The 16,878-nt window shown below is 45.4% G+C and overlaps 1 protein-coding gene across 1 annotated transcript in view; it reads right to left on the bottom strand.

Annotated features, from left to right (window-relative positions):
* Positions 1 to 5,353: 5,353 nt before the first annotated feature.
* wnt9a (wingless-type MMTV integration site family, member 9A) overlaps positions 5,354 to 16,878 on the bottom strand; it is a 97,567-nt gene continuing 86,042 nt past the window's right edge. Inside the window, exon 4 of the mRNA XM_038808869.1 lies at positions 5,354 to 10,435. Within this exon, the coding sequence (XP_038664797.1) occupies positions 9,953 to 10,435 (483 nt within the window). The 3' untranslated portion in view covers positions 5,354 to 9,952. The remainder of the gene's footprint in view (positions 10,436 to 16,878) is intronic.

Genomic DNA, 16,878 nt, shown 5'->3' on the forward strand with positions numbered 1-16,878 from the left:
TTACTTTCATTAATCACACACTAGATTTGAGCCTGGGCTTGGAAAGGTGATGACGGCTAGTTCAACAGGATGGCACAGCTCACCCACCCTGGAGCACCCAAATTTCAGAAGACCCTCCCCCGCCTTCGATAAACACAATCCATGTCTCCTTTCCTAATATTCCTCCCCATCTATGGATCATTCCCTCATTCTGTGACTTCTGAGTTTTAGAAGCGAGAAGGATGAAGACAAAACACATTTGAAAAATAATTCACAATTCATTTATTTCCAAAATTCTCTTGCTTTTGTTATACCAAGGTGTTAAATAACTTAAATACATCCTCCACAGTCACTCTGAAGAATCAGTACATTACCTACAAGCTATGCACATGAGGTAGAAACAAATAATTTAGGCTCCATTAGACTCTGTGAGAAAAAACACACATAACCTGGGTATGTTAGTGTCAGGAGTGCAATGGCCACAAGATTGGTTTTCTTTTTCCACTTTCTATTCAGCTAAATTTGTAATGTACGTACAGCAAAGGACTCTATCCCAATATTCCAGATTTCTGCACCTTGTCTAACTGGGTTATATATGCTCATTAACATTGCAGTGCAGTACCAAGGGAATGATGCATTGCCAGAGGTGTTGTCAATTGGATGAAATGTTGAGTCTAGATCCCATCTGCTTGTCCAGTGGAACATTACAAAGATCACATTGCGAGACCAGAAGGAGATCAGAGAGCTTTGCGTGCATCAATTGGTTATTCAACTCATCACTGTTTCTGCAATCGCATTTGCAAAATGACTGTCGTGTTTAACAAGTGACTGTATTTTAAATTCATTACAACTAAAAGTAACTTGCTAACAGTCCTTCAAAATCATTTGCCAAACACAAAACCGGTAATTTAGAAGGAGAAGATCAAGAGGTGCATGGAAACACCATCACCTTCAGGTTCCTCTCAAAGTCACAGATCATTCCCACTTGGACATGTATTACCCTTAACTAATCATCACAGGGTAAATAACCTGGAATTCTCAACCTGTGTTGTTAGGAGCACCTTCACTGCACAGAATATATCAGTTCAAGCAGGCCCACCACCACCTTCTCAAGGGCAACTAGAGATGGGCAATAAGTGGCGGCCTTGTCAGTAATGCCCATTATTTTTTAAATATGAACTGGTTTAAAATATTTCCCAAGCGATAGTCATTTTTCTGATTTCTTCTTTGGTGTTGGGCACTGCGATTTGAAACTTTCGAGGGTAGGACTGTTAAAAGCACAGACTGGCTTTTTGAAGCCCAACCCATGAGAGCAAAATGTTCACTGCACAAACACCTAGAATGAAGCCCATATGGCAATCCCTAGAGTGAGGCAAGTTGAGAAGCCCGTTTTAAAAATGCACCCTTTTATCACTGCTTCAAACTGTTGGGATACTACATAGTATCAGAGGTTCCATCAAAATAACTGCATTGGAATATAGCAGAATGTTCTCATTTGACTCTATCCAATATTAATATTGCTTCCCAGTGAATGTGGCTGTGGCCATATTATACATTCACATCTATTTCAACCCCCTTTGTTTCAAACTGTCAAATATTGAAATAATAGGCTTTCAAATGGCCCACATTGCAGGCTGCATCCATTGTGCAATGATGAACAAAGCCCCAATGGACAGAGGTATACTTAATGGTGAGAGTTTGGCTCTTTGCTCAGGAGCAGGTAACACTGGGTGCAAGTAATTTTGAGACAAGTTACCTGTCCTCACCCTGCTCACTGCACTCCTTCTGCCACTCTTTCCAGTGAAGGGAAAATTTCAAATTCACTACAGGTCAGTGATACTTGCTTAATAATGAATTGGAGATGAATAGAGATAGGATTAACACATAGTAATAATAATAATCTTTATTGTCACAAGTAGGCTTACAGTAACACTGCAATGAAGTTACTGTGAAAAGCTCCTAGTCGACATATTCCGGTGCTTGACCGGGTACACAGAGGGAGAATTCAGAATGTCCAAATTACCGAACAGCACGTCTTTTGGGACTTGTGGGAGAAACCGCACCCAGAAGAAACCCATGCAGACACAGGGAGGACATGCAGACTCCACAAAGACAGTGACCCAAGCTGGGAATCAAACCTGGCACCCTGGAGCTGTGAAGCAACAGTGCTAACCACTGTGCTCCCATGTCTGTTGGGGTGGACTTAATATGGTTTTAGGCCTTTACTCCATCAGTAGAAAGTTCCGAACTGTTAGGCCAAATCATCCAGCAATATTCTGTAGTGTGGACTAAGAAATAAAATCAAAACAGCAGATCAATCACCAAACAATGGCGGATACGCTTTAGATACAGGCCTTTCTATCAGAAACAAGAATTCTTCCTAAATATTCTCAGGTGCTGGCAATTCCCTCCTGTGTATTTACAGAAATTTTGGTTATTACAGATGTTCAATGTTTGTTTTTCTCATTTTGTCTCCACCACCTGACCACATCCTTGAGACATTCTCGTCTACTGGTCACTCTGGTTCAAGGTGTTTGAAGTGGTGGAGATTCGGGAGGAGGCAGGTCAAAGATTTAGTGAAATGGTGGGAACTGTCTTGGAAAGAGAAAGACTGCAACCATTGCACTCCTAATTAATGTCAGTATAAAGTATATGTGCCGCACTAACTGAGACGTATTAATACCACAGGAGAACAGGAGAAAACTCAGTATTTACAATTTACAAGAGCAAAATATATCCACATTAAATAGTATATATTTAAATAATTACAGGAAGCATCCAGGTTCAGTGCGAGAATCTGCTTTAAAGTCACACAGCAACCCTCATCCTCCCTCACATACACCTGCAGCCTCACATTTACACTCCTTCCCATACAGCCCAACCCACACATACACATCCTCACCCACACACAGACACACCCCTGCTCACACAATGCATAAAAAAAACACATAGGACCTCAGATTCTTCCCATCTTCTCACTTTTGGGGGAGAAACAACACTATTTCAATGCATTACCCCCATGAAGCTCTTTTAATGAAGGGGTTAATCCATTTTGTTTCCTCTGGAGGTGAGTAACAGTTATGAATATTGCAGACCACAACTTTCATCCTTCATACTGAAAGTATCTCAATGCACTAAACATTCGGAAGTCAAAAACAAAAGGCGCCGAGCATCCATGGATTTAGATGGCAAGCCAATGTAATTGTCCTGGAGAATGATGGAAGGGAGTCAGTTAGTCGAGACAAGATGAGCTGAGCGTTGGAATGTGCGACAGGAGAAAATCACAACCACAGCAGCAGCGAGTTCGTAGGGGTGTTTGAGAGTTAGGCCAAGAATGTTGAACATAGCTTACATGGGCAAGAGGAGTCGATGAATGAGGGTGATGGAAACTCTGGATATAAACTCATTAACCCTCATACATTGAGGCTTGACCTCAATTCTGTCAAAGATAAGCATTTCAATTGTAATGGAAGTCTGAGTTTTAATATTTACCTGAATGCTCTGCCCAACTTGATCCAAATTTGACTAAAAAATGTGGAAAAAGTGTATTGCTATACATTTAATAATTTTCTGATTGAGTCTTCTGAAAACACTATTGCCTGTCATTCATCATAAATTAGCCAAAGATACAACTAAAATCAGACAATCTTTGGCTCAGTAGGTAAATGTATTACTCCGTGCCTTTGCTACCTCTTATCACGACTATTCAAATATTTTCCTAGACAGCCTCCTACTTCCACACTCCATAAATTTAAGGTCATTCAAAACCCTGTTGCCAATGTCCTATGCCCCACTATCCCAGTCTTCCTCTAACTATATTAGCTCCTAGCTCACTTAAGCGTTGATTCAAAAAATTCTTAATCTTGGATTCAAATTCCTCCATGGCTTTGCTGCTCACCATCTATGCATCCCCCTCCAGACCCGAAACCCTTTGCAAACTCTACATTCCTCCTAATCTGGCCCCCATTTCCATTGCCCTGTCACTGGCCGATGGCCTCAGCCACAAGCTCTGGAATTCTCTCCCTAACCCTCTCTGCCTCTCTTCCTCTTTCTTTAGGTCTCCCCTAAATACAGTTCCTCAGATCCCTCAAAAGTTCCTCCTTGAACAGTCTACAGAGCTAGCCCATTTGGCAATAGGAAATCAACATTAATCTCTCCCCAACAAAATGTTCCTCGAATTCTGGATCTTCATTTAGTGCCCAAGAATAAAAAGAGCCCTTGTGCGTGACTCTGAATTCTTTTCCTACTTTTTGTCCCACGTTCTCTCATTTCCCAAGCTGGAGGAGTCAGCATTTACCTGTTGACTCCAATCATAAAGAGTGGATCACTTCAATCTCAAAAGTGTTTAAAATGGATATCATGCTGGGCACTCTACTCCATCAACGGGTAAAGCTGCATAGATCTGCGGATTTCCTCTCACTCCGATAGGTGATTTTGACGATGGTTTGAATGAATTATTCGGTGGTCAGGTTTCATGGGGACCTCGGCACAATTTCAGATTCTTAGACAGTGTGAGGTCAATTGTACTCTTCTAAATGACTGAATGGTCGCTATCACATTGGTGATACCATTCCAGTAACCTGAACACTACCACAAGTTGGGGTTGGGCTTCTAGGTATTACTACTAGGAAAGTTAGGAAGTGAATTCTCCAATCTTCACAGGTCATTAGACACAAGAGACTATCGTGGGCTATCATCAGAATCGAATCATAGAATTTACAGTGCAGAAGGAGGCCAATCGGCCCATCGAGTCTGCACCAGCCCTTGGAAAGGGCACCCTAATTAAACCCACACCTCCACCCTTTCCCCATAACTCAGTAACCCCACCTAACCTTTTTTGAACACTAAGAACAATTTAGCATGGCCAATCCACCTAACCTGCACATCTTTGGACTGTGGGAGGAAACCGGAGCACCCGGAGGAAACTCACGCAGACATGGGGAGAACATGCAGATGCCGCACACAGTGACTCAGACCTGGAATCAAACCAGGGACCCTGGAGCTGTGAAGCAACTGTGCTAACCACTGTGGTACCATGCCGCCCACGAAGGAACAAAGCTGAAATACAGACCCCGCTACAGCCTGTTTCTGTGTATGGACAGAATATAGGCTCTCCAAACCTCTGCGGTGATTAAACGAGAACCATAGTCTTCACACCAGTATAGACAATTCTGGCTCCACAATGTGCATTATTTTCCGTTTGTTCATTAATGAGCATACAATTCATTCCAAGACCTTCCCCTGAACACTCCACTCAGACTGTTATCTGATGTATAAGCACCAAGAGGCAATTTGCTGTATGGATTTTAAACATACATGAGCCACCCCATTTCCCTATCACTTTCCCAACATACAGCTCACCCAAGTCACTGGACTCACTTTGAATGCATGCTTCTGTTTGGTGCATATAACCATATAACATCTTTCACAGGTGACAACATCTCTGTCTGAATTCAATGTTATGACTGCAGTAAGGAGTCTTATTATTGAAGTGTTGCAAGTACTATTTAGTGGTGTTTAATCAAAGCCTCTGCTCTGTTTTGTTTTTAATTCCTTGCTCTCGTGTTTGTTTTTTAATCATTCTTTTGGTTAAGTTATCCACAGAGCTGATTTGAAGGAAGATTTCCTTGGCTCACTGTGTATTAGAGATGTAAATCTACTGGAATGATCTGCGGCTTCATCGGTAATGGACGATGTCTCAAAATCTTACATTTAGGTTTTACTATTGTCACTAACACACGGTGACCAGAGACAACCTTTGCCTTATGTATTTCCACACACCACCAACACACAAACACACACACACACACACATTGCACCCCTTCCCTCCCACTAACATTTACATATTTTATAATATATAAAATATATATTTATGATTAGAACTGACCGGTTCTGTGACCGTGATACTATGGGTTACAGCAATGGGCACACTTTTATCAGCCAGTGGTGCATGGTGGTAGAAGGTTAAACTAAAGCCCTTCAAATACTTCTACCAAGGTCGATATACTCTGCACTGTGCTCGTCATTTATAACACACCCCGCAATAGTATGGGTCTGCGTCATCTTTATTTTTGCCTTGTTCTAAAAACAATTTGGTTTATGGTCGACATCTTGGTGTCAACACACGTTTAAAATCACTAAGGGACAACCTTCTTCAGATGTTTTTCTGTCAGCTCCAAATTACTGTCCTCCTCTCTCTCTTGAAGGCACTGACTGGTGAGCTGTGGTTCCGTTTGCATCATCTGCCCTTAGGTGCCTCATACCAGATGGAATTTTTCAATCAAACTCAGGAGAAATTGCAACTGAGCCCAGACTTGTACTGAACCAACATCTACACACACACATGAGTGCCTGCCAGTTGGGAGTCATTGGTAGCAAACTGGAGCAGAAACACTTCGATTTTTTGGCTCCGTCCTTCTAGTCCAGAGGCAAGGAGGCCAATGTAGCACCTCTCAGGGTTTACTGGCTGAGATCAGCTTACTCAGGGAATGAAACCCTGAACCTATCTGCTTTGCATGCTTCAGTTCCATACATGGAACTTAGCCATTGAAGGAATGTTTAGTTCCCTGGCACACTTATGATCTACAGGAAATAATACTAGGGTGTGTTATAAGTAAGCATATAGCACATTAATAACAATTATTACAAATATCTATCAACGTTTTTGATAATTCTATACAACTAATATGAGGCTTTTCACCACAATCTGCATGCACTGAACCCTCTGTCCCCATTTCCACTCTAAATGAACGTAGCTCTTTTGATTGTTTTTTTTAAATTGCTTTCGAAGACCTATTCCCAGTGTTGTTCAGCCATATCTTACTGAATTAATTTGGCCCAAGTGGTTTCCATGTCGTCACCCAAATTAGATCCAAAGAAACCATCTTGAGTATGTTCTGAAACCCAAGGTGTGAGAAATCTTGGTTTGGATCGATGTACTGTCAAATAATCTGATGTTACATGACATCGTGTCCGAATGAATGATACCAATCTGATGTGAGGTGTACAGGCAGTGTGGAAAGGGACTTCAGCAGAGCAACTAAAAGAGTTTCAGTTGCTTATCAGTCCGATATTTGCCGATTTCTGGATAAGAATTAGTCATTTTTGATTAGAATTAGATCTAACCAGACATTTGATCCTTCAACATTGGATCGGCATTCTAATTGGATCCAATGAACTCAAGTCACCCATTTAATCATTTTAAAAGTCGATGCAATGCTGATATTCTGCCATTAGAGATGTCGGCAGCATACTTAGTGAATACTATTTACAAGGCATGCTTGTAACACAAGGAAAGCTTCAGAGGGTGAGGCACAATGGCGTTTCATCTTCCTGCTGATCCTTGGTTTTTGCAGTCTGGTCACTTCAGTTCCCAATAGAGCTACGACTATCTGAAACCATCTTGCAAAAAATAGGGGTGCCTGGGTTAAATAGCAGTTTGTGAACATGCATGGTGATACGTCAAATTGTTAAAGTAGAGTGTGGAATATGAAATTACTGTCAGTTGTTTAGACCGCCATGCAATTAAATCCACTTAAACACAGTAGAATTGTATCAGAGACCAGCGTTTCCAGTAACATGGTCCACCATGTCTACATAAAAGTCTGCCGGTCTTCAGTCTGAAGAACCACAATAATAGGAATAAAATCTACTCCTCTCTGCATCCAACGGCCTTCCACAGTCAAGTCTGTGCATAATCTTATAAAAGCTTGTTAACTTTATTGGCTAGAGTTTTTCTTCTGTCATGTATAATTGAGCCATGACAGTCGTAGAGTGAGAATGATGGATAATGTTCTGACTATTCCTCCAGCTGACAATTAGAGCATTCTGAACTTTCAACTGCAATGTCCATTTTCAATCTGGTTTCCACTGAAGGATACCCTGGGATGGTACATCACGATAGTCTCTGGATCCTGGTAGACGATATTTAAGGTAAGTAGTTGAGAAAGTATTAGCCACATTTCTAGTCTGGTTTGCATCTCAAATCTTTTACATGCGCAAATCCTGATTTCCTAGTACCTCAAACTGCCTGTTCAGCAGAAGACCACAGGCTATTGCCGAACATTTAGCTCACAGGCCTTGTTTATTATGAATACCACAACGTAATGAGATCATTACGTCATTGAAGCGTGGGAACCCACAGCCGTACTCTGGGGCCACATAACAGTCTAGAGTTCACAATTTATGGCCATTTTGTATGAGCTGTTTCACGCCAATTAAGATTAACCTGGGATGGTCCCAGACCCAATATAAACAGATCATTAATGTCTATTGGCATGGATACTACTACACAGTGAGCCTGCATCTTCTGGGAACCTGACAATTAACAGCCTCTGGAGTGAGGAGACTTTCATCTACCTGACGCCTCAGCTGGATTCAAATGTACGTCCCAGGAATGAAAGGACCTGAACTTATTAGCACGCTTCGCTAAACCCTTTACATGTATAAAAGCTGCTTTGTCTGACTCCTTGTTCTAATTGCACTATCGAGACCCATTTTCTTTTAACAACCCAATCTGAACCCTGCAGAACAAACATGAAAACCAAGTGACCCTTCGGAAAAGGCATGTTAAGGTTAAGGAAAGCTTTGCCAAGAAATTGCGAGATTCTAAATAAATCCACAAAATGTCTCATGCTTTTTCCTTCTCGTTACTCCTCCTAGTCCACACTCCCACCCTCCAACCGCCCCATTCTTCTCAGTGGAGTACAATACGCTAGGAACAGGCCACCCATCACCTTGCTATTATTCTTCCAGCAAATGGCACAGTGTAGTAATTTGGAATGATGGGTCATGACCCATTGCCCCCTCTCTAACCCTGGAGCACTGCTATCATTTTACCCAATTGAGATCAGCTAATTGAGTACTGAGGAATTGAGCCTCAGCTACTCAAAGGGTAGTTCTATTCACCAACTCGTTTTATTTGTGTTCACTCCACATTTTTATCACGTCCTTGAGACACTGGTTCTTGCTGGGACATCAGATGCAAGTAGCTGATCCTCTCTGCTACTACACCCAACATTTATGGGAGTTGTTCCACGGGTACATTTCAAGCAAGAGGTTACTGGAGAGCATTCAGAAATCGACACAAGAGTCTACTTCCTTTCTCCTAGTCCTGGGACGTTTAAGTAGTCCTATCTGTATCTCGGTGGAGATTAGTTAATTCAGTATGGACAGAAAATTAAATCAGAGTCTTCTCTGATCTAAATGGTTCATCGCAATATCAAATATTACCTTTACTCCCTAACACTCCAGCGTTCTATGAAGATATGTAGGGTGCATTTTACATAAAATAGGTGTTGCACATTTATGCCTTGGGCTTGGCCTGAATTCCCACCAAATATATGAAATATTTGGGTTGTGGCTGTACCTTTTTGGTAATCCTTTACCCAATCAGATTTGGCTACTTGTTGCACAATGTCCTTTAAAACAGCTTCTTTACTCTTCTCTTCAGCCCAAATGGAGCCTGCTGGCTGTTCCGTCTCAACCCATTCTCTCTAATATTTAGAAAGTTCCCATGTAACATCAATAATTAACTAACTGAATATTAAGTAACATGCAATGGACCTTTAACAGGCCCAATTGTGAGCCATTGGAAGTGAATTTTGTAGATTCTGGCCAGTGGGATAACTACTGAAGACCTTGTTGACATGTTCACTTGCTGTTGACTTGTGAAATGCTTAAGGTGGTCCATCATATCCAGCGTGTTGCAGTGAACGGGTTTGTTTAGAACGAGGCATTGCACCTTTCAATATTTATCTATGTTCTGTGTTATTTTACTTTAGAATTTGGCTCTTTGAATCCAAGAGGTGGTGTGTGATGCACTTTATACATTTTCTGGATGTTGAAAACAGAATTCACTGTGCATTTTGTTTTTGAAAAGACGATTGGAATTTGTTGCAGTATTTCCTCAGGCAGAACTTTCCTATTCCTCACTGTTGATCCCCAGAGCCTTCTCCATTAAAAAGTGGAAGCTTTATTCTTTGCAGGTGTAAATCTCTTCTCTTTGAGTACATTGCTTACACTCCACGTAACAGCACCAGCGCACTTGGCACTGACAGGGTCGCGTCACCACTCGGCTCTGAGTATTGTGCCCTCGGCCACAGCAGATGCTCTCACAGTTTTTGTCCTTGTAGCACTTGCGCGTTGCAGTGCCTGGTGAGTACTTGCTCGGCCGGCAGAAGCTCGGCGAGTCGTCGATATAGACCAAGTCAGTAGTCCTTGGAATCTGGTTCTGTTGGTGGTGAGCAGCAGCCACGGTCTTTTTTGGCGGTGTAATCTCTCCTTCTCCAGTTGCTTCATTGGTCGTGCTGCCCACCTTGAGCGAAGTCTCGTACTTCAGCTTCAGTAACTTGCCAATCTCATGGAAAGGGGACAGCTGCCTCCAGCAAGTCCGAACGGTGCAGGAACCAGAAACACCATGGCATTTGCAGGTGGTCTCCACCCCCGACTTGATAACCTGCAGACGAGACACAAACACAGACATCAGTCAACATAAAAGAACCATTTGTGGCAATGCAGCAGTAGAAAGCACATTGGAAGTAAGACCATAAGACATAGGAGCAGAATTAGGCCACTTGGCCCATCGAGTCAGCTCTACCATTCAATCATGGCTGAAGGTTTTCTCATCCCTATTCTTCTGCCTTCTCCCCATAACCCCTCATCCCCTTTTTGATCAAAAACCTATCTATTTCTGTTTTAAAGACACTCAGTGATTTATTTGGCCTCCACAGCCTTCTGCGGCAAAGAGTTCCACAGATTCACCAACCTCTGGATGAAGAAATTCCTCCTCATCTGTTTTCTTAGTCTGAGATTGAGCCCTCTGCTTCTAGTTTTTCCTACAGGTGGAAACATCCTCCTCACATCCACTCTATCCAGGCCTCGCAGTATCCTGTAGGTTTCAATAAGATCCCCCCTCATCCTTCTAAACTCTGACGAGTACAGACCCATAGTCCTCAACCCTTCCTCATGCAGCAAGCTCCTTTTTCCAGGGATCATTCTTGTGAACCTCCTCTGGACCCTTTCTAAGTAGCATTAGGTTCATAGAATTATGTACCATTTGGCCCAATGTAGCGATGCTGACTCAGGTTTTGCTCTCTTTGCTCCTTCCCCATTGTCCAGGAAAATTCTCTTTTATAAGAACGAATTAATTCATTTTTAAAAGTTACTACGGAGTTTGCTTCCACTACCTTTTCAATCAGTGCTTTCAAAGCCACTCATGATGTGAAAAAAATGGTTCCTCATTTGGTTACCAACCTGTCTGACAGTGGAAATAGTTTCTTTCTATTTACTCTATCAGAGAGAAATCCCAGCTTTTCTCATCTCTCCCCATTATTGAAGTCCCTGATCACTGGTAGAGTTCTAGGGAATTTCCTCAGAATCATCTCTAAGGCCTTGACATCCTTTCTAAGGTTCGGTCCCCAGAATTGGATACAATATTTCAATTGCGATCCAACCAATGATTTATAAAAGGTTTCACATAGCTTCCTTTGAGAGTTTTCCCTGAAAGGACTATTCCATTCCAAAACATCAACAGGCAACATTTCTGTGGCAATTATTGCCAGAGTTCACAGTTACTTTAGCAGGCCAGGGGTAGAAGTAGAAGTGGCCAGTTATGTCAAATTCCTCCCCAGAGCCTCTGATAGGTTTTTGCCAGAGATTGTATCGCCTCAGGGTTGAGACATTAGCATCAGGAAATGAAACTTTATCAGCCTCTAATATTTCTGAGGTCACATATGGGATGGTTAGAAGTGGAACTCCCTCTTCTCGACCTCAACAAGACAACTGTATTTATTTAGCATCTGTCATAACCTCAGGATGTCTCAAAGTGTGGCACAGCCAAGTGAGTACTTCGTGAAATGTAGTCACTATGTGATGTAGGACATGCAGTAGCCGATCGATGCATAGTAATATCCCAGAAACAGCAGATAAATGACAGCTATGCAGTGATGGTGCTTGCTTCATTTGTGAACAGAAAAGGATTTAATAATAACACAGCAGTTTCATGGCTGCACCTAGCTCCCTACATGTCTCCTGCTGAAGAGAGGACTCCAGCCCCTTGGGTGATTTCCCACTCTAAATCCCAATTGGTCACCCAAGCCAGGTAACATTGTGCTGTGTTGCTCTTAAAGGCACAATCACCACACATTCCTCCCATTTTAACTCCTATACACAATCTTCGATAGCCAATCCACTCAGTCCCAAATTCCACCCATACATTATAAATGCAAATTGGACAATTATAAAAATGGGGTGTGATTTAACACCCCAAAAACAGACTCCCCCCTCCCCGATTTTGGATCTGTGTAGCACCTGCAGTGCTGAGAACGACCCCGCTATCAAACTGGGACGTATTCTTTCGGGCCTCGGTCGGCAACGCTCCACCGAGATTGCAATTAACTCACTTCCTCCACTGATGAGCTCATCAGTGCAGAAATGGATGGGGGTGTAAATGCTACCCCAATCTCCCAACCTCCTGCGGACTTCCCAACGCAGTCTTCGAACCCCCCACCCACCAATTGCCTTGACGTACCTCTATGGGAGTCCTAGAGCCCCCACCCCATCTCTGAAAGGCAGGGCACCCATTGCCTGATCCCTGGAACAGGCAACCTGGCACGCGGGCACTTTGGCACTGCCATCCTGGGCCGTGCTCATCAGCCTGGCAGTGTCACCCAGGTAGTGCCAGGGTGGCGCTGCCATGGTTCCTGGGTGGCACAAGTGCCAGGGTACCACCTTGCCCACAGCCTGGCACCCGGAGGCTTCCGATGGCCTGGGAGACCACCCCAGGTGCCGTTACGTCTGGTCCATGATTTGTGGGCCAGTGCTAAACAGCACCCTGGTGAGGTCTTCCAGGCCTAATGGCTTGTTTAAACATGTAAATCTGTATCTCACCCGGCGAGGGCGAGATCGCAATGATTTGCGAAGTCTCATTAGATCGCACAAGGTATTCCGAGCATTGTAAATCTTGCGAGAGGTCTCTTGTGAGATTTAATGGCCCTATCGCACCACCAAGTCAGGCATGATGAGGCATTTTGATCGTGCTCAGAGTCTGAGGGTTGTTTCTGCAACACAGAGTGGTGTAATCCTGTAGTCTGAGATGCTTCCACAGGATAGACATTAACAGGAACTGCAATAACGAGTATCTCTTATGCAGTAGGCAATTCATTACTACTTGCTTCTACAGAGACATTAGTTATGTCCATAACAGGTTGGTCAGGTACTTTGGTGCTTCTGGGTTTGGAAACATTTCAAATTTTTTTGTCTTAAGTGGTCTTCTTCAAGAAGAACAGCCCAAGCTTTCTACAATGTATGTACGTGCAGAAGTCCCCAATCACTGGAAATATTCTCATCAATCCATTCCGAACTCTTCCCAAAGCGTGGCAACCAAAATTGAACAAAGTACTCCAGAGGTGGCTGAATAAGTCTTTTATATATAGGTTCACCATGACTTCTTTGCTTTTCTACTCTATGCAATTATTTGTAAAGCCCAGGATCACATGTCTTTATAGCATTCCCTCAACCTGTTCTGCTGCCTTCAACAATTTGTGCACAAACAGCACTTGTGGTGATGGCGGGCGGGAGGCCGCTCGGGAATAGGAATTTCGGAATTTTAATGCCAGGTCCTGGGACAACGGAGGCTGAAAAGGCTGTAAGAAGGCACAGTGAGGAGAAATGTCCAAGTTTGGGAGAAAAACGGCCGTGAAAAATGGGGTTAACGGAAGTCCGCCGGGGACTGAAATTGTCTGCGCAGGAACTGTAAGGAAGGAGGAGGCTGTAGCACCAGGGGAGGCCGCATTGCTCAAGCAGAAGAAATGACCAAGGTGATGGCTGTGGAACTTTTTGTGAAAACAGTTCACAAAACACTTGGAAACAATGAAGAAGGAGATGGAGGCGGTATTGAAAGTGCTGGTGGAGGGGGCGATTGCCCCGGTGAGGACGGCGGTATCAAGCGCAGCGGCAGAGGTGTAGGAGCAAGGTGAGACACTGAAGGAAGTGGAAGAGGTATTATCGCAGCACAGTGATCAACTCACTTCGATGGGGAAGGAGTTGCGGAAGGTGATAGAGACCAACAAGGGCCTGCAAGCCAAAATGGAAGACCTGGAAAACAGATCCAGGCGACAGAATCTGAGGATTGTGGGTCTGCCCGAAGGGGTGGAAGGCCCGCGGCCGATGGAGTATTTTGCCACAATGTTGGAAAAGCTATTGGGGGAAGGGGACAATCCATTCCGATATGAACTGGATCGGGCTCATCGGCCTATACCAAAGGCGAGTGAGCTGCCAAGAGTCGTAACTTTTGTGTTTCCATAGGTGTAGTGTGAAGGAGAAAATCCAGTGCTGGGCAAAGCAGAAGCGGGTGGTGCAGTGGGCTGGAGCTGGTATGTGCATATACCAGGACTTTACGGTGGAGCTGGCAAGGAGGTGGGCTGCCTTCAGCCGGGTGACGAAGGCACTGCACATCAGCAAGGTGCAGTGCGGCATAGTAAATCCAGCTAAGTTGAGGGTGACCGACAAATCCAAAGACTTTTATTTTGGGAAGGCGGAAGCAGCGGAGGAGTTTGTGAAGGCAGAAGGACTATGGCAGAATTGAGAAATGGCCATGTACCGATGTAGCCTCATGTAACTTTATTTTTTTCACTGCGTGTTGGTGTATGTACTAAATGAGTCGACGCTGTATATATCTGGACAAGGGAAGAGATGGGACTTTCATTTGCAAAGATGGTTCTATGGGACTTGGGTGTGTATGCGGGGGTTGTGTGCTAAAGGAGATTTCTTGGTTTTCCTGGGACCGGACAAGGGGGAAGCAGACCCAGACGGGGCCTCCACGCTTGCCGTTTTAAGCCGGCCAGTGAACGGGAGTGAGGAGGGGGGAGGGGCTGTAGCCATCGGAGCCTGGTAGAACAGGTTTTGGTGAGCCTAGCCAGGGTGAAAAGTTGGGGGAAGGAACCGAGGTTGGGGGGAAGAGTTTACTAGAGGAAGTGGAGGGGAGGAGTCTGTGAGGGGGTTGGGGGGGGGGTCTACAATTCATGGATGTCATTCACGGTACTCTTTCAGGGATTGGATGGCATTGAATATTGGGGGGGGGGGGGGGGGGGGGGGAGGAGTTGGGGGGTGGACCGTATGTCAATGGTGACCATAGGCGATTCCTAATTCCTTTTTCTTTTTTCCTTTTTTTTCCTACCTTGGGAGGGTTTGTTTTATTTGATGCTTATATTGTCAGGTGAGCCGTTGTTTGGGGGATGGTGGGCGGATGGGATCATTGTTGTTAACAAGGGGATTGACATTGTATTCTTTACCGTTTACTGTGTGTTGGCGGGGTATAAATTCTGAAAGAAATGTGAAAATGGAGAATAAAAATATTTATAAAAAAATAAATTTGTGCACAAACACTCCAGGGGCTGGGGGCGGGATTCTCCCAGCCCGGGGTGGGACTGGAGAATTCCCCATGACAGCGCGAATCGCGCAGAATGTAGAATCGGCACCATTGGCGCTGGCACGGTCAGCGCAGCGCCGGTCGGGGGGTGCTCTACAGGGGCCCCCTTGCGATTCTCAGCCTGGGATGGGCAGAGCGGCCATCGCAAAAAACCTGAGTTCCGCCGGCGCCATTCACATCTGCTCTCAGCCGGCTGAGGTCCCAACGACTGTGAGCAAGTGTGAACGGTGCTGACAGGACCTCGGCGTGGAAGGGTCCAGGGGCAGCCTATGGAGGGGGTGGGATCGACCCCGGCGTGGGGGCTCCGATGTGGCCTGGCCTGCGATCAGAGCCCACTGATCGTCAGGCTGGCCTCTCTTGCTGGATCCTCCTTTCTTCCACGCCGGCCCCTCTAGCCCTGCGCCATGTTGCGTCGGGGCCGACGAGGAGAAGGGAGTCACTGCGCATGTGCGCGTTAGTTTCGGTGCCATTGCGTATGCGCGAACCCTGCGGCACTCAGTTCACACCAGGATCAGCAGCTGGAGCAGCGTGGTCCGCTCCAGTGCCGTGCTGGCCCCCTGTAAGTACCAAAATTGCTGATCCTGAGGCTGTGTTGACGCCATCGAGAAACGCGACGGTGTTTCCGACGGCATCAACACTTAGCCTCAGGATCGCAGAATCCTACCCAGGATTCTCCAAAAATGGGGCTATGTCCCCACGCTGGCGTAAAAACGCTGGCATTCTACTCCAGACGTTCCTTAAAAATATATCCAGCTATTCACCTACCTGCAGGGGGCTGGCAGGGCCCCGGGGTGCTTCTTGCAGGTTTGGCTGCAGATATGGGCCCCCACACTTCCAGTTCGAAGTCCGCGCATGCGCAATGCAGCGGCCTCTGGCAGCCAAGCCAAACGCGATGTCGGACCAGCGGACCCGGACCAGCAAACAAGTTCCCAACGATCTGCCCCATGACATCTAACCTGTCCGATCGCTGCCCCTGCCGCCCATATGCCCCCCCCCCAGTACTTGATCCCTTCGCCCCCCCACCAGGGCGACCGCGGACTGAGTCTGCAGTCGCCATGCAAGAGTTCCGACCAGCCAGACATGGTTAGAACCACGCCTTCGGGAATTCGGCCGGTCGGGACCGGAGCATCACTGGGAGGGCCTCTGGCAATGACTCCCCAGCCGCACTGCGTAAATCACGTGCGAGCGATTCTCTGGGGACCGGAGAATCGCGGGTGAGGCGTCGGGCCCGATACCTGCGCAAAAGTGGATTCTCGGCACAGGGCTGCGGAGAATCCAGCCCCAGGCCTCTGTTTCTACACCCTGTGTAGAATTGCACGCTTTGGGCCGGATACTTCTGTCTCACCTGAAGCAAGATTGCCACAGGCGGACCGCGGACCATATAAAGGTCCACTGACCTTGGGCGGGAATTTCTGGTCGCCGGGCAGCCACGGCCGAAGAATCCTGCCCATTATTTTGTATTGCGTCTCCAT

The sequence above is a fragment of the Scyliorhinus canicula genome, chromosome 10 (assembly GCF_902713615.1).
Source record: "Scyliorhinus canicula chromosome 10, sScyCan1.1, whole genome shotgun sequence".
NCBI lineage: Eukaryota > Metazoa > Chordata > Chondrichthyes > Carcharhiniformes > Scyliorhinidae > Scyliorhinus > Scyliorhinus canicula.